This window comes from Plectropomus leopardus, chromosome 7 (assembly GCF_008729295.1).
Source record: "Plectropomus leopardus isolate mb chromosome 7, YSFRI_Pleo_2.0, whole genome shotgun sequence".
Classification (NCBI taxonomy): Eukaryota; Metazoa; Chordata; class Actinopteri; order Perciformes; family Serranidae; genus Plectropomus; species Plectropomus leopardus.
The window spans coordinates 33,155,213-33,174,290 of record NC_056469.1 but is presented as its reverse complement, the minus strand read 5'-3'; the positions used below and the strand labels follow the sequence as shown (position 1 = coordinate 33,174,290).

Here is a 19,078-nt window from a genome sequence, read left to right as displayed (position 1 = left end):
GGCTTTCGAGCCATCTGAAATCCCCTGTCTGGTGCACATCTCACACGCCTGCACACATGAACCATAAGCCACTATCTGCTGAATCAAAACAGCCACTGAAACCTATGCTTCCCCCTCCAGCGTCTGAAGTGAGCTGAGCTGTTTGATCAGAGCGAGCTGTATTCGCAGTCTGCACGGGGACGACTGCCAGCAGTGAGTGGGCTGTACCACACATGTGACATGAGATGGCAGGGGAGGAGGCTCAAAGTATCGCTGCGTGGATTTGTCACTCAAAGAGGAGGGGGGGCTTGGGGTGGGGTTGTGGGGGAGTTGAGATGGGGTGGGGGGTTTCCCTCTGATTATTCACAGACAAAAATCAGCGTGTGGGTTTTTCATGATTGGGCTCACCTACGATAAAACCTGAAAAGAAAACAAAAAAGCTTTGCTTACGAGAACTGTCTGTCAATACACACATGTCGTGTGTGTGTGGGCAGCGTCGCCCTTCAGGTTGTGATTTCTGCAGCAAACCGAACCCAAAAAGTTGCTCAATAACACACCTGGTTAGAAAAACAAAACACATGACACAGCTCAAACAGACGTCAACGCTGACCGCTGGTTACAGGAACATTTGTGTTTGTTTCCCGCAGCGTGGGGAGAGCAACGGCCGCATGGCAACACAGATTTTTCGGCCATGGCTCGAGGATGATTCGGGAATCCCCATCTTTCTTCCTCTAAATTGAAGCCACCCTCATTTGTTTGCTGCGGCTGCTTTCTGGGTCTCACAGGGGTCAACACCAATCCTCTCTTAGACATAACAGAAGAGAGGATTGTACGAAAAACCTTGTCATTTGATGTTTGAAAGATCACAGAGAAGTGGAGCACCCCAGATTTTCCTTTTGCTGCATGTTAAAGAAAAATCCTCTGAACTCTTGAACAATATTACTAGCAAACCCCCCCAAACACCACGGCCCCGCCCAGGCCCTGAACACAAGCCCCCAGTCTCTCTAATCCAAACACGCCGCCATAATCTCCCGCTATCATCTGACTCATCTACCAGCCGAGGAAGAGGTGGAAACCAAACAAACAACAAGAGACAAAAGGGCCACTTTCACCTTGATCAGCCAGGCAGGCAGGCCGACTCCACTGGAGGGAGGAGAGCAGAGAAAAGCAGAGATTTAGCGTCAAAGACATGAAAGACGCCTACAGCAGACAGGGAAGATGTTGAAGACTACACCTGAGAGAGAGATAGACGATCAAAGAGGAAGAAAAGAGTCTTAGATCAGGTAAACTACAGAGAAAAAAAGGAACAGGAAAAGAGGAAGAGACTGAAAGACGATGTCTCTGTTTCCCCCCAACAGTCACGCATACTTAAGGCAAACCTTAAAATGGGGCAAAAAATACAATACAAAGTAGTTAAATTACAAAAACTGGTTTGAAGTGGATTCCATGAAGGAGAGTATTTTTTATGCACATCACTTAGATGCCAGGTTATCAAAAAAAAAAAAAGCACCATTGAGGAAAAAGTATCGCCTGGCCTGCACACTTAATTCATGCCACAAAAGCTTAAGAAAGGCAACGGTTCAATCCAAGTGTGCAGGCGTTACTTTTAGTGAAGTGGATGTGAGTCAAAAACTTCCACAAGAAGGTCAAAGGAATCCATCAGTAACATCCTAGTAGTTGGCAGCTGTTATTGTTTAGAGATGTCTTACAGCTGTTATTAATGCTGCCTGAAGCCCAAAACAAAGACATGTACTCAGCCAGTTTCAAATGTACAATCTAAGGCTGCGTTTAGCCGCTTTAGATTGTACGACCTCACGAAAAACAAAAAAAGTCTTTCCTTTGCAATTTTAAACAAATCTGTGTTCATACGATAACACTGTGAGAACAATCCTCGTCTACACGGAGCATGTTTGCCAGGCTAGTATTGGCTTGCATACTACAGCACTGTGATAACATCCCAGTAACCATGGTGATGGATGTTTCTAAACATTAGCAGCTTTATTTCTATTGCAGCCACCGCACTAGCCATCATTATTTACAATCCAAGGCCATGTAGGCGTGTTATGGAGCCATGACGGAAAGGCGAGCCCCTTATACATGGGAGCAGCCACGTATGAGGGATTTCTGGGAGCTAATAGTCCACGATTTCACATAAATTGTGGAATTGTGGATTCAAAACTTCTGGATGATCCGCTCAACTTTCGATGAATTCTGCAATGCAAAAACAGCTCTTGTAGCTCCTGCTGCATCATGAGGGAGCCAGTTCCTACTCACAAGTGTATAGCCATAGCATCATGTCACCTAGAAAAGCTAAAAAGTTTTAAACTTTTTCGAATCGCCAGAAATACCACCTCATGTGAGCGTGCAACATATTTTTTTTCAAAGTTGGCGTGTTTTATATTCGCAGTTTCTATTTGCGCATTTGAGTGTTAATGGTAACCTGCCCTGTGTTTGGTGCAAACCTTTTTCTCATTATAACAAGACAGTAATGTACATCATTTCATGTTTACGAAGTGTAAAAAATATACAAGAAAATATGCCGTATACAATAATACCTCTAACAACAGCATGTATGAGGCGATGCAGACAAATGAGAGTGAACGTGAGACAGAGAGGCAGACAGCCAGAGGAGGAGGAGGATGGGGGGGTGTTAATGGTTCTGTCTCCTCCGTGCAGGTGAGTCTCCTGCGGGTCCTCTGTCCTAACACACTATTGTCTCCTTATCTACTTCCTCTCTCCTCCTCTGCAGACGCTGCCTGTTTAGACTGCTGCTCGCCCTCTCTCTCTCCTCTCTTCTTTCATTATCACCGCTCCGTCCGCCACAGCTGCAACTCAACTGAACGCCACGAGTGCACACACAGCTTCATGTCAAACCTGCGGTCCACATGTAGATTAAAAGGGTCTGAATTACTGTTGACAAATTGACTGACAAGAATAACATAGGTTATGTTGATGTTTGTCTTTAGAAATCTAATTAATTAAAACTAAAATGATGTAGTTCTGTTTGTTCTGCCACAGAACACCAGTCTGTTTAAGTGCATCTGTGTTTGAAATAATATATTTACTTTGCATTGATTAGATAAAGAAGGATTATTATATGTTTTTACAATACACACAATATCAGTTGATTGGTGTTGCACTACTCCATTTTTTCACTTTCTGTCCTTTTTTTGTTTTTATTTATGAGTATTTCCATTCAAGTTTTGTATATTGTTTTCAGATGTGTGGAAGTTGGCTAAATGAGCCTGGATCTTCTGGATCACTTTTAATTTTATTATCGTTATTATTTATTATTTTCCTTACTGTTTGCACCTCAAGATTTTTAACCTTAAAATAACAGCCCCTGAAATAAAAAAAATAAAAAGTTTTATCTTAGCTTAATTATTTAGTTATTTTTGGTGTTGTTCATTACCTTTGTACAAAAAAAAGGAAATTAAATAATTAAAAGTAGAAAATGATCCATTGTGTTTTATTGGGGTGTCAGGGGTGGGGTGTTGTTTTTATGAGTGTATAATGATTATGTTTTTCTTTTTTGTGGTCTATGGGTGTAAAAATGGGATAGAAGAGGCATAGAAATGGCATGTCCTTCTCCTGCCTGTCTCCTAGCAGGACCATTAAAATTACCAATAAAAAGTCATGTAACTTTTATTAGAGATTTGAGCTGACTAATTGGTTTCATTTAATGAAGTGAAATACAGCACACAGATGTGCATACAATATTAAAATTGATCAGGATATTGCAATAAAGTGACTAACATTCTCCATCTACCTGTTTTGGCTTCAGCTCTAATGACTTCACATCATATCTGCAGCTTGCTCTGCTCTTTTTCTCTTCATGCTTCCTCACTTTCTATCTGCTTCATCTTCTCCTCTCATATCTTTGTTCACTTGTTCTGTTCTGGCAACTGCCACCATTTCCCCTCGTCTCCCCCCTCCAGAGGGTGTGTTATCTCTGACATGCCTCATGAGGCTGTGTAAATAAAATAAACTTCAGAGGAGAGGGGCTTCTTTTCTTCTCTCACTTCGGGAAGATGACAGGGCCAATACTTGCTATGGAAACGAAAAATAAAACATGGCTGCTACTGTATGTCTAACTGTTAGTGGCTGGTGTTGACTCTGACCCATGTGTCTGTGATATTCTGGTAGTTTCAATCTTGGTGATATTTTAATATTTTTATTATACGTGATTCCACACAGAGATATTACCAAAGACTATGTTGTAATGAAGATACTCTACATTTATGTGTATGTGAAGACCTACCGTCGTTTGGTAAAGCGGCCGGGTACATCTCCTTCAGCAGGTCGCCGAGTGTGTGCATGTTGCCTTCAGGTGAAACTGGGCGAAATAGTTTCTGGATAAACGGCCTGTCACTCAGTGTCTGAAACAAATAAGAGCAGGACAAATTAACAAGCGCAGTAACACACATATACAAACACAAATACTCACAGCTGATTTACATTACTGCATTTTCATATTAGATTTTCAATCTGATGTTACGGTGCAGCCATAACAAATGCCATTTAGGATTTAACTTATTTACTCATCAGACATCTGCTTTTTCCAGCAATTCCTGGAGTTGGTGTCAGACAAAATATCCAGTAAATGGGACACTTTCATGTGAAGCAAGGGGAAATTTCAAGGTGATGAACAGAGTTCAGAGGTTGAGATTTTGGGTGGAATCTCCCTCACTACGCACGCAAACGCTGTGAATGAACACTCTGAGCTGAGCTGGGAATGTGGACGTTTGATGAGGCGGACCGCTCAGAATGTGAAATTTAGCAATCTGCAGCATTTCAACAGATGTTTCATGTGACAACATGTTTCGCTGATCAGAGTTAGTCTGGAAGTTATTAAGCTTTACGTGTGTGCCTGGCAGAAAAAGAATCAGTTTCTACACAAAAAACACTTCTGGCACTCCTCGATGTTCTCACATCGAGAAAAGAGTCGTGTAAACCATAACACTAAATGTAGTGTTGTGTTTTGTTCTCAAGCAGCACCCTCCAGGCCAGAAACATGAAGTGCCAAAACCTGCGTTTCCTCTAATGCCCACTAGAGGCTGGCTTCAAAGCAGAGTCAGTCCCCACGGATCCCCATGTTAAAATGTCCAACAGCAGAAAGAAACATGTTCATTTAAATTTCAATGATAACTTTAAGGGGGTGATTTTTTTTTAAAACTCACCTTTTTATGTTCTATTAAGGCTTAAAGATAAACATATTTAAGGGGAGGTTTCTTTGAGTAAGACGTCAGCGCTATCTGTTGACAAGTCGATACCAACGTTGACAATACAAGTAGCAGTGGCTGTCTCTGTTTCAGCGTGTTTTCAGTTCATGAAGTTAACTGAAACATTTTTTCACCTTGAAAAAGTGTTGGTTAAACTAAACTTAAAGACCCTCTGAGGAGTCAGATGTTCAGTTTTTCTGTTAAGAGTTAATTGTTTTAAGGGGTTTATGTTTTATGTTAATCCGACCTGGCGAAGACAGTCAGCAACAAAGGTTACAGACAACGTGAAGCAAAATTACAAAATCAAAGTATGCAACTCCAAAGCAATAATCAAACACAAGAAGAACACAAAATGAAGTAACCATAAGGGCATAAGGGCTTAAAGGATGTTTAAATTACGTGATTATGTTTTGGCACCCCGACCTCATATGCATCTTACATCAGTAACACGTAGTCCAGCACCACTGAAACTGGGACACATATCCCAAAACTGAGCTTGGCAAATCTCCTTTGCAGTCATCCTGCAAAGATTTCTTTTTTCCCCAACTATTTTTGCTAAAGTTACTGCGACCTGCGTGCTAACAAAGTGGCCAGTTATTGAGTCGTTTTAACCATATTGACAAAAGTTTGACTTATTGTCCTCGTGTCCCATAACTTGTCTCTCAGAAAAACCTAAACTCGAGGATTCAAAACAGAAGTCCACAAACCAACGGGAAATGTCACAATGGTTATGGTCATTATTTTATACAGTTTTTTAACGTCTCCACAGAGGTCATGGGGATGGTGGATTTCAAGTGTCTCAAGGACTCTTCAGCAAAGCGGGTAAAGGGTTTTCTTAATCAGCACGCTATTCTGCTGCCTCATGAGTGATAATAACCCTAAAAACTGATTAAAAAACCAAAAAATGAAATGACATGACAGGACAAATCTCTTGTCTTGTTAAGGAATTTTTGAGCAAATAAAGATAAATATCAGCTCTTCCTTGTCATTCTTTCTGCAAACAATCCCTCCATTTTTGCTCTGATTTCTTCTCCCCGATTCTGTAAGTGATCCCTCTGCAGTCAGAAGCATACTGTCGTTGTCGATGACGATGACGCATCTCTGACCTCTAACCTCCACGCTCTGAGTTACTGATCACAGAAATGATCCAGGAACCAAAGCTCATCCTACTGCTGACCACAATGCAAATCACTCTGGGTGATAGCGACCGCTAAATGCCTTAAAATGTAAACTGACTAAGTCATGACGGCCCAGTTAAACAAAAGTGACGTATGCAGCAAACATCCTCATGACTGCTGAGCTCTGATCTGAAACCCTGCAGCCAAAACATTCCACGTGTAAGAGGTGCGGGAAACATGGTGGGAAATTACCACCAGACGCCAGACAGAAATCTAGTAAACTACGTCCAGAGCTGGTAATGGACTTTGACTCAAGAGTGGAAGGACAGGAGGAAGGATTGGTATGCTCCTCTGAGGCAGTTAAATGAGAAAAATAGATCTTGTTATTGTGCTGCTGGAAAATTATTAGAATCAAAGTTGGTTTTATGAGATTTTTGATAAAACAGTAAAAAACTTCACTTAAAGAACCAGTGAAATAAAAGAAAACACATCTTCTCCATTTTAATTCTGTCTCCTTGTAATTGATCATTTATCTCATTATATCAAGTGAAGTCAGTTTTATTTATGAAGCCCTTAATCACAAAACACAATTTGCCTTAGAGGGCTTTACAGCATACGACGTCCCTCTGCCCTTAGACCTTCACAACACCTACGGAAAAACTCCTATAAGAAAAAACGTGTAACGGGGGAAAAAATGGAAGAAACCTCAGGAAGAGCGGGGGACAGACGTGCAACAGATGTCGTAAATAACAGTTGAATTACAATAATGACAGAAAGGAAAGAGAAAGAGAGAGGAGAAGAGAGTGAGGGGGAGAGAGGGGACGAAATCCACAGCAATAATGGTAACAAACACATGTCATATTACAAAAGTGATAGGTGTAAAATTACTAAATGCACTCTATGACAATATCGTGGGTGTGGATAAAAGTCCCATGCAAATATTGACAGTGAAGACGTGACTCATAATAATGGCAGTAGAAGGTCGCGTCAAGTAGGATCACAACATCAGGCATATATATGCAATATATTATATATATATATATATATATATATATATATATATACATATATATATAATATGACAACTATATGCCAAATAATAAGTAGCCCTCCATAAAGTCCCTGTCTTTTCTCTTTCTGTGAGGTGGTTTCAAATGTTTGATGATTCGTCCTGCAATCAGAGACATTTACAAAGTTCATTCAATCAAAAGAGACTCTGAGCGACGAGCTAGCCACACAGGTCGTATAAAACCTTTTGTGGGTCATAGTAAGAAAGTAATATGGAGAGAGATAAAACAAGATGCTGGTGTGGATACCAGTGGGCAAAACCTTTGTTTTCATTTCACAACACTAGACGGGTTGCGCAAATTGAAATTGTAAATATAGAATATGTCTAATGTAAAAACGTCAATTTAGGGGGAAAAAAAGCCATTATCGCTCGCATAACATGATTGAATCAAAGAGAAAACATTTTCAGTTTGGCTTCCAATCCCAGAGGAAAGAAAATTCAGATGGAAAAGGAAAAACGGATCCGAATTTCTGATGAAACAAAGAAAAGATGATTCTGAATTTAAAGCATTTTTAAAGCATTTGAAGTTAAAGTTGAAATAGTGAAAATGAAAATGACTCTTGAGATTGTTGACGCTCTTTGAACAAAGTGACGCTCATGTCAAAGATCTGAAATCTCTCACAATAATGAAGTCTGAACGTTTTTTGACAGACTGCATTGTGTGAGAATTATGGAAGTGAGTTATTGTGACCATATACCTCCTCCAAAACCTAGACAACACCTTGGGACCGCCCATGACCTTGACCACTAGGGTTGCAGTAGGGTTTTAAGATATACCATGGTATGAAAGTGGGAGGTTATCATACAATGTGCATTCACTTATTTGGGGTATCAAACAAAAATGCAACTAGACAAAGAATTTCACTTTGTTTTGGTTAAATTAAAAAACTGAAAACAAAAAGAAGCCCAATTCTGTTTCCATTTCCCATTGTAATGATATTAATAATAACTGTGTATTAACATATACCGTCATATCATGAAGCGGTGAGATGTATAACGTACCGTTGCAACCCTATCATTGACCAAAGTGCTCATATTAATTTATTCGACATGCTTTGTGTTTTTTACTGTAAGCTGCTGTAAATCCAGTACATGAACGTGATTGTCACCAGGTTTGTTCTCTGTAAACGTCAAGAGTCACGCCATCACTTCAGAGTGGAGTAAAATATTTAGTGGTTCTAGTTACCGGGTGACCCGTGTCCTCTCGGCAGGAGACAACAAGGCGCCGGCCGTTGGACAATGACCAGCAGCTGCCGTCAGACGGTGACTTATAAAGCTATTTGGTTAATCAAGCACTTTAATTCAGTGGATGTATTTGCCTTTGTGACTCAGGGGCCCTGAGTCACTGACACTACAAAGTTTGACTAATTAGTTGTTTTGTTGACTGAAAAAGTTTGATCAGGAGAAATGGGGGAAAATATCAACAAAAAATTCTGAACTTTTAAGACATATAAGTGGTTAAAAGTAATTCATCAAATAAAAAAAGACCAAACATTTTTGGAACTTCTCTCTCCAGTACATTAACTGAAAACTGAATCTGTGATCAGACAGATTAATCAATGAATAAAACGATCGTTGCAGTCCTAATAAGATTATTTTTTTCCAATACTGGTACAATAAATTGCGATATTGAATTTTCAGTCCTCTTGATCAATAGTGATCAGTCGATGTCGTGCTCTGATGGGAGCAGCGTGGTGCAAAAAGACATCCAACCTGAGGTGTCAAAAGGAGAGTCTGACACACAATAGGGCCTAATCATGGAGCTGTGAAAAGGAAACCTGCAAGGACAGGGATCGCGTAACCGAGCGGTAACTACACACCACAGAGCCAGGCGCGAACCAGCAAGAGGAAGGTGGCGGAGGAGGCGCGAAACCGGCGCTCAGGTTACACAGAAATACTGAGTCACTGACAGGAAGCACGGCGTTTCGTGCGGGATCATCGGCAAGAGCCAGAGCAGGGAGAGTGCGCTAAGTGACAGCTACTTCATTGCATTTTTAAATAGCTGGCTATGAATAATTGAGCCGGCCGCCATACAAAGAAGGCGCTATTGATCCCCTCGGGAGAGAAGCGTGATATTGCCTGGATGAAGACACTTTCTTTTCAGCTAGCGTGACACCTTAGCTGGCACGGCGGCACATGGTCACACAAAGAGCGCGAGGTGTCATTAGGACGCAGGTGAAAAGAGATGGCTCGCTCTCGCTGAGTGAAAAGAGCAGCGGAACTCAAGACGTCGGCCAACTGATGGCGGGGATTCAATCCGCCTAATTGATGGTAAAACAATGGACAGTGGGGGGGGGGGGGGGGGGGGGGGCGCCGTCAATCAATTTAAGTTTCCGTGAATCAAGAGGGGTGAGAGAAAGCATTTCCACTGAACTCCGAGACCATCCATTCGTAAATTAAAATTCCAACCTCATTTTTCACGGCCCTCATTTTCTCAGAGGCTGAAATGCACACCTGCGGAGGAGAAACGCCATCAAGGGACACTGAATCGAATTCTGAATTATTTATTGTTCAAGTGGTGCATGCAGGCTCAAACTCTTATACTAAATCATTCATCTCCATATTTTGGTGCTAATCAGAATTTCTCAGCTTGTCCAGGTCAGCAGAGGGATTTTTTTTCCACTTGAGGCCAGATGCATAAACAATGTTTACACACAAAAAACTTTTCCCCAATATAAACTGGTATTTTTAAAGGAAGAATATGCAGCAAGAACGTGCACATCAAACACATTCTTCAGAGCCACTTTATGGCTTTAGCTGAGACATCTGCAAGTGATATGATATGGACCAAATTAAATATAAATTGAGAGAAAGAAAATATTGTTTTTAGTACGCTTGCCTATTAGACTGATTATGTTATACGCTATTTTTGCAGCCCACATAGTGTTCTGTAAAATGTCAATCAAAGGCAGATTAATTAAGTTAGTTTTAAATTATTTTTGACAAATGAATTCACATTTGCATATTTTCAGTCAGATTTTATTTTACATATATCTCCGTCAGTGATCATTTCATTGACCCTTTGAAATTCTTTGTAAAGTCTGTTTAAACACGAGTGCCCTGACTGAGTCATTGAATCTTCTGATGTAAAAAAAACAGAATTGAGATTTTACAGCCATGATGATTTGAAGCAATCATGATAAATTAGTGGTACAGATGCTACAAATGTCCACAGTAAACGGCTGCTCTGGCACCACTGGAGAACCTCGCCGCTGTGACACAGTTGATGAAATTGCTCTTTCTTGTATCAGTATGCAAACTACGTTTAAGAACGTTTCTACATCCACTTACGGCGAATTGTGGGTATGGAAATTAAACTCGTGCCATTGTGCCCTGCACCACAATGATTGGGATTTTAACAGAATCAGGTGAACATAGGCTTTCAGTTTTTCATTGATGTTTTAACTCGCTTTTATTGGCTCCGTCCACTTCTTGAGAATGTCATTTATGCGTGCTGAAAGTTTTTGTTTTCAGATGTTGTGTGACCAAGTTTCTTCCTCAACCTCGTCGCTCAACACCACTTTCTTCCAAAAAATAGTTTCTATGAAATGTTTTTACATTGTGTTCTTCAATTATATTAAATAAAGCCAAAACTATGCGCATAACTGGCACCACAGGGGGTAGGAGAGAAAATATGTCTTTTCATACTTTGGGCAAACTGACTCTTAAATGCAACAAAAAAACAGAAATATGGAATTCATTATCACATGAAACCTCTGACAAATAAGTCAGGTCTGCCAACACCGCAACATAAAAAATAAAGCCTTTTAGCTGATTACTAAACCAAAAGATTTTCCATTGACATTCACAGCTCTACTCGCCAACATTACTGTAAAGGCTGCAGAACATTCTTCTTCAGCACAACATCACCTGTTGCCTTTGGCATGAATCTGTCCAGCATTCCCATGTTGTGTAATTGTCTGTGTAGTCACCACCTCCCCCTCGTCTCACTCAGCCATTACAAGATATCTGGGAGGCAATAAAGCTGCATTCTTCGAAGCAGGCAGCTTCCGCAGCACCACAACACAGAGGCGGCTGGAGGAAGACTGCCTGCTCTTGCATTGGGGGTTTGTGAGTCAGCACTGAGTCACGGAGTGGGAACAGAGAGGTGTACCTGTAGAGCAACAATGTAAGCGGTCTTTAAAAGAAGGATAGTAATTTTCACTTTCCGCGCAGCGAGACGCTCGGCCCCCTCCAGCTCTTTGAATCACAAAAATGGCGTCACCGCTGAAGCAGGAAGATGCACTGGCAGCCAAACAAGTCCCGCCACCAGACGGGGGCGAGGGCACGGCGGGTCGATATGCGCAAACACGCAACCAGAGGCCTCAAGTGGAAGCAATTGAAATGACAAATTTATGAAGCCTGCTAAGACAGATGGCCATGTGCAAACACATCAACTGAAACATATGGCTACATGTGAAAAAAAGAGAAGCCAAAAGGACAGAAAAGTCACATGGAGGGAGAGCTAATATGCTAAAAAGAGCTAATGGTAACTTTACCTAAATAATAAAAACAATGATTTCACTGTCACAGATAAATATGCAGACAGAGAAAAAAATAAAAAGTAAACTGAAGAAAAATAAAGATGTGATTTTGGGCTTTCATGAATAGAAATAAGAATTAAAAACCAAGATATCCAAGCGAAGAGAGACGGAGTTGTTGACAGGACATGACAAACACACAAACACACAAACACACACACACACACACACACACACACACACAAATGTGTCGTCCATGCCCATGAGGTGTCTCTGTCTCCATGAGGAGTGCAGGCCAGACGGAAATGAGCCCTCTGTTATTTGGACTGAGTGTTGTCATTAATTCTGTCTGCATCAAACACAGCACATGTTATTTACACTAAAGACCACAATCTGGCTTTGAAGGACTCAGAGCATGTGTGTGTGTGTGTGTGTGTGTGTGTGTGCATTTGAGTGGGCGGGGGGGATCTTTCCTCTGTGTAACAGTCTCCTGTTAAGTCACCACAGTGACTTCAGAGTTACAAACAGCTTTGTTCTTCTCAGCGTTTCTGCACCTTTAGCCATTTTTTCAATCTTTTATCTTTTTCTTTTTCTTCTGAGCTGAGCGTCTTTACTGGGTTTTCTCATGTCATGTTTCGTCTTGTCACAGAAACTCTGTCTGACAAAACACTGGATTTTCTTCTTAGCAGCGACATGAGCTCCATAGGGTTCCTAAACACTTTGAAACTTTTCGGAGAACTGGATTTATGACCTGATTTTTGAGATTACAAGGTGTCAGTTACTCCCTGAATCCCCCATAATATAGGATACAATAGATAGAATATCATAAACATTGACATTTGACATTTTTGTTAGCAAGGAGATTATTTTTTGTCTTCATCTTCAGACAATTGTGTTCATTAAGTTCTAGACGAAGTGGGTGAAATACATAACACCCTTATGGCAAGATTTTGATGACGTATCGGATGAATGACCCTAATATGTTGTTTTATTTTTGCAAACAACATTGACTGATATTCTATTTTGTTTTCCTCACGTTTCCATCTAACATATTTTTCAGAGCTGTTATGTGCACACTTTCTATCTCCCCAACTGTACAAAGTTCTGGACAAATCTGAACAGCAGGGGAAATTAAACTCTGTCTGCCCTGTTGTATGTTTTGTAAGAAAAAGAATAAGCATCTGGCACTTTCTGACACAAAAGGTTTCACTTTTTATGCTGTTTACACGGCTAATGAAAATGAATATTCCAGTTTAAATGCAGCTGTGCATACTCTGATTAATGTGTCCTCACATTTCATTCATGACATCAAGATACAGAAAAGGTGAACAGCATGAGCTGCTTGTCATTTTACTTCTTTGCTCAAAATAGGATTTTTTTCACAGTTTCTCCAATGGCAGGCTTGTTGGACTGTGTGAACACAGTCTCCCACTTTATTACTTATCTAAAATATCTGTAAGTCTACTCCGGCCCTGCTAACTGTTGGCGAGTTGGTTTGTGTACAACGCACAGAGCTGACAGTAAACAGGCGAGAGGCCATGAGTCGCAAATTGCAGAAAAAAAACACAAATTACTATCCTTCTTACATCAAAATATCTTATGTCTTAAATGGAAAATGCTCCCTTTAAAACAGTCCAATTCAGAATATCTAAGAGGAAAAGGGTGTTTACATGACTCATATTAAAGTCAGAGTATTCTTATATTCCAAATAATAGTGGAATATTAGAGTGCATGTAAACATACTGAGTGAAAGTAGTTGGAAAATGCCACAAGCATTTTGAAATTCATACTGAACAGATTTGGTTTATACTTTTTCTTTCCAGCCTTGTTTTGTTGTAAATATTTAGTAGTTTGTCAGATGAAAACCACACCAGCTCCAAAACAATCCAGACTTTTCAGCAGTGATGCTTATTCTCTCCAATATATCACACAGTGAGGCTGCAGCACTCTTTGATGCTCCAATTGTCATGAAACCAACTGGGCTCATAAACGTCCGTGGAAACTTTCAATTCAGCCATGAAAAACACCCAAAACTGGAACGGTCTGGGTTTGTTCTCCCCGCCAGCAGTTACACGCTTTTACAGCTGCAACAAGTGCATGTCTGAGAGGGCGGGCCGTGTTGGTGAGACTGCATGTTTCAGTCAGCCACTTTAAAGAGTCATGTTTTATAAGCCAACACAGGAATGTTTCTGTCCCAGTGTAAAATGGTTTATTTACGTACTGAAGATGTGAAAGTAAAAACAAAAGCATTAATGAGCTTTTTGAATTTCAGGAAAAACAGCCAGCGTTGACAGTGATTGACAGCGGTTGTCCCGCCTTCCCTGTTGCGCAAAATGTAAACGCGGGCATATGCGGAGCCTCATTAAAAACTTGACACGCTCAATAATAAATCATCACAGTGGGAAATTACCAGCCATCATAGCAGATATGATGACGGAAATACATGCTTGGTAGGAAAGTTCACTCTTGCAGCTCACCATTACAGTGCAGTCCTGTTCTGTTCTTAACATGTACAAATCTGTCACAAGACGAAACTCCTCTCTGTCATTTGGAGCCAGATTTATTTCTGCTCTGCTACATTCTCTTGCATTATTTTTCCAAGCTTGCTCCGACAAGCCCCAACATTTTAATTATTCCACAGGACTCTGTGACAGCGAGGAGGCCTTTCTGCTTGCTGTGATTTGGGATCAAGGCTAAATGCACGCAACATTCAGCCACTTGACTCAAAACAGACTGTCAACATGTTTTTCGTTGCGAAGATCCAGATGTTTTCCAAATCTTTAGTCCCTTAACTGGATTGGACAAGACTCCTCAATGTCCAGTAGGATTTAATGACTTAAAATTACATTGAATTACACTGTTGCTTCAGATTAGTCCTTCACAGTTACAAATGTTATTTAAAAAAACTGTCAGTCATTGTGCGATTCCTAAGCTCTCAAATTAATCTTCCACACTTTTCCAGCCTTTCCTGATCTGCACAGAAACCCCCCAACACTTGACTCAAAGCGTGGCACTTTTCCCCCACTGTCTGGCTCGCAGTGTGCTAATGTTTTCCATGCGAGAATCAGTCGCTTATTCATCTCCCTCTTCTTTCTTTTTTGTCCTCCAAAGGGAATTTTCACCTGAGTCAGGATAAAGCCGCGGAGGCTTGGCGGAAACACCCGACCTGAGGCCCCTTGTCTGTGTACGCCTCCTCAACCCCGACTGAACCCTGAGGCTCGCCCGCCGGCTCATGTCGGTTCAGTGGGATTACACACAAACCAGGGAGAGTCACAGGTATCAAATGTACAGGAGCCGATGAATAACCGCCAAAAAGCACCAAGTGACGGTCGTACAAACAGCCCTCTGACAGAAAGCGTTTTTTTGTTTTTTTTTGCCCTTGATTATTTTTAGACGTATCATTTTATTGAAGGTCGCAAGAACAAAGCAGCAGCTGTAAAACTGAACTCACGAGCAGCTTATGAAAGCAAATTCTGAATGTTTCTCTTAAAGTTTCACTTGAGGTGAAGATTGAAAGCAGGTTTGATCAGGCTATCAAGCTTGGTTCATTGATGGCTTTCATTACAATAAAAAAACTATGATTTAACTAAAAAACAAAAGAAAATAAACTGGGTTTCAGACACTTACTCATCAAGTTTTATGGCGGGCATAAACACAATGTGTAGGCTGTTTTAATGGATCATTAACTCAGATATAAAAGACTTTTATATTTACTAAAGTGATTAATATGTCAAGAGAAGGTCAAAGACTCCCCAGTTGCACAATATGGAAAACTGACAAGTGATGAAACGTTTTCTTTTTGATATTTAGACTGCCTGCAGGTGTGTGTGGGAGCCAGGGAGAGGCAAGGTTCACCCATCACCGCCCATAAACTGAACAGGAATCATGACATGGATGTTTTTTTACATTAGGGACTCACAAAATTCAAAGCGTTGAAGCGTTGAAGTTGTGTAAAGACCGTTCTCAACAATAGAGTTGGCTGAAAGGATGGCGAGCATTTTCGAAATGTTGATGAAACATAATTGCGGGATGACTGCCTTTCCACTGAGTGATGATGTTCGACTTCTCCTCTGGTGGTAACATTCAACGAAGCATGGCGTTGGATGTTCAAAACATTAGCAGCTTCATTTCTATTGCTGCCACTGCACTAGCTGTCATTATTTCCAGTCCAAGCCATAACGGAAAGGAGAGCCCCTTATATGTGGGAACGGCAATATATGAATTTGGAGTTTAGTATCTTGCCTTCAGACACTTTGAAATGCAGACTGGACACCAAACCAAATACCTTGCTTTGAAACCTGTGCAAATTGGTTTGATACCACTAAAAACATGGGAAGAAGGCAGTGAACAACAAAAGAAAAAATGACCCAAAAATGTTCAAGAAATTAGTAGAGAAAGAAGGAAAGAAAGAAAGAAAGTCACAAAAAATTAGATTACCTAGAAAAAATGCTTGAAAAAATATAATCCATTTTGGAGCATAACTGTACATATTTATTATGATAATTATTTTTCCCCTTGCTTTTTTTTAAATCATTTTTAAACTCTACTAATTTCTTGCAATTTGCGTCTTTTTTCGTTTTGAAAGAAATTGCACTAGTTTGCTCAGGGTTCAAGGGTTTAACGTTTTGAAAGTTACAGACAGAACCTTTAAAAGAAGAAAGAAAAGAGTCCTTTTCATCATTTTTTTTTACCTTCCAGCTGCAGATTTGAAATAGACTGTTATTTATAGTAACTTTCTAGACAAGATGAGCCAGTGTCTGGCTGGCGCTGATTCGCCTGCTGAGGCAGCGTCAGACAACAGAGGGATTCTTAAACAGCTATCTGGCTACATCTACTGGACTGACTGGACAACTTAAGAATTTCTCTCCAGACTCCAGAGACTCAAATTTTACTGAATTAAAATGAAGCTATAGGTCACTTTGGAAACTGGAAACTGTTATTTTAAAGTTTTGTTGTCGTGCAGTGTAGTTGTGCGTGTTACCTGGTATATCCTGAAGGGGATGTATCTGAAGCCCCCCTCCTCGGTGGGATACTCCATCAGCTTCCTGTTCATGGCCCAGAACTGGTCAAACTTATCTGTGACAACACAAACATACATGCAGCTCAGCTACTGTCAACTCTCCAGATTATTAAGACATCATTGTGGATTTGATAACATTTCATAACACTGCTAATGCGAGATGATCATGTGTGGACAGCAAAAGAGGTAGAACGCACTGGAAGAAATGCAATATCGAAACCCATCCGCTATCATCTGACAAAGAATTCACTTTTATTTATTTATCTGCATTAATACGCATGTATCTGTTCACAAAGATTAGCTAAATATTGTCTTGACCTGTTTATGAGCGTTGCACTGAAGAGGAATTGTTGGCCTGCGTATCTGCTGGCTTCACCTGATTTTCCTAAATATTGGCTGAAGTCGATGGCTTTGAAGGTTTCCATTAACCCTCAAATTGTGCAAATTGAAATTGCAAATATAAAATATGTCTCATGGGAGGATGTCAGTTTAAAAAACTCCCATTTATTGCAAAGAATTGGGATATTTCATGCAATTCTAAAGAGCCAAATTTTGCAAATCTGCAGTGGAAACACTTCTTTGTCTTGGTCACATGATGCTATGGCTATGCGCTTGTCAGTAGGAACTGATCCCCCCCCATGATGCAGCAGGAGCTACAAGAGCTGTTATTGCATCACATAACTCTTCAAGAGTTGAGCTGATCATCTGGAGGTTGTGAATCCACCATTACTCTGTGAAATCGTGGACTATCAGCTCCCAAAAAATCCCCCATACATGGCCGCTCCCATGTATAAAGGGCTCACCTTTCAATTATGGCTCCATAACACGCCTATGTGGCCTTGGATTGGAAATAAGGACGGCTAGTGTGGTGGCGACAATAGAAATAAAGCTGCTAATGTTTTGAACATCCATCGCCATGGTTACTGTCGCCAGAGGAGAAGTCGAAGAAAATCATTCAGTGGAAACACAGTCATTTGGAAATTGTGTTTTATCAACATTTGGAAAATAACGATTAAATTTTGGGCAAATCTGTAATGGAGACCCGCCTAATGTCAGGCACATTTTTTTGCTCCACTAGACACTTTTTAAGTCGTGCAGATAGATATTCATGTCTTTTCATGTTGTTTGGTAAAAACGCTCAGAAAACACCTTTTTTTTTCACTTGATGGAAATCTTGAACTTTGGTCCTCTCGAATGATTCCTCTCTGAGTGCTCTGGTTTCAAACCCTCCATCTCCCCTCGCCTCTCACTTTCACATGAGCCCTCTGAAAACCTTCAGTTTTCTCTCCTGGATGAAAGTACAAGCCGTCCCTGTTTCTCTCTCTCTGTTTCTGGTCTCTTTTGGACGCGAGAGTTTTGGTTTAAAAAGGTTTCATGTCTCACTTTCGTGTGTGTCAGATCGAACTTACTCCTTCTGTTTGGATTAGTGTATAAGTATTATCTGTTTCAGTGTTTAATCTAGTTATAAACAATTCAACAGTGTGAACCACACCCCAAACTTTCAAAACATCTCACAGCATCATCTTTTAGTTTCTTCCTCCTGAGTTTTTTTATTTTACAATGCGTCATTTCTCTCTGTAAGTTTAAGGGGAAAGTGGAAGAGAGATCAGCAGCTGAAGTTTTGTGGTTTATCTGCAAACACAATCAAAACATTTTCAGCGCCATGTGCACAGTTTGACAGTTACATGAAATTTACGTACTGAAATTATATCATGTTTTCTGGACATTATTTGCCTTGCAAATATTTAACTGTACTGTCAACTTTGTTATGAAATATCTTTAGGAGGTGTTTCACAAACAGCAGCTTAATGTCAAGAGAAAATGTCTAAACAGAAATGATCTATCACTGTTAATAATTATTTATATTATTATTGTTATTACATACTGATGCTTGTTACTGAATTAGTAAAAATATACATACTTCTGACAAACTCCATCAACATGAACCAGCAGCAGAAGATGAAACACTTCTTCCAGAGCAGCAAATAATAAACTTTATTTATTTAGCATCAATTTTAGTGTTTTACCACACAGGCATATACAGAATAATGGCAGTGCATTCAAAAAAGGCCAACATGAGACATTCACTCATGTAGAAGTGCTGTTAATATTATAAAAAAAGTTACGTGGCTTGTTTATTCATGTATTGATGATACATAATTAATTGGTGTAGATCTTTGTGGGTATTC

The 19,078-nt window shown here is 40.3% G+C and overlaps 1 protein-coding gene across 1 annotated transcript in view; it reads right to left on the bottom strand.

Annotated features, from left to right (window-relative positions):
* Positions 1-19,078, bottom strand: part of atg5 (ATG5 autophagy related 5 homolog (S. cerevisiae)) — a 42,095-nt gene that overhangs the window by 13,197 nt on the left and 9,820 nt on the right. The window contains exons 6-7 of the mRNA XM_042489883.1: positions 16,851-16,945; positions 4,241-4,358 (exon numbers count right to left, since the gene is read on the bottom strand). Coding sequence (XP_042345817.1) covers positions 4,241-4,358; positions 16,851-16,945 — 213 coding nt within the window. The remainder of the gene's footprint in view (positions 1-4,240; positions 4,359-16,850; positions 16,946-19,078) is intronic.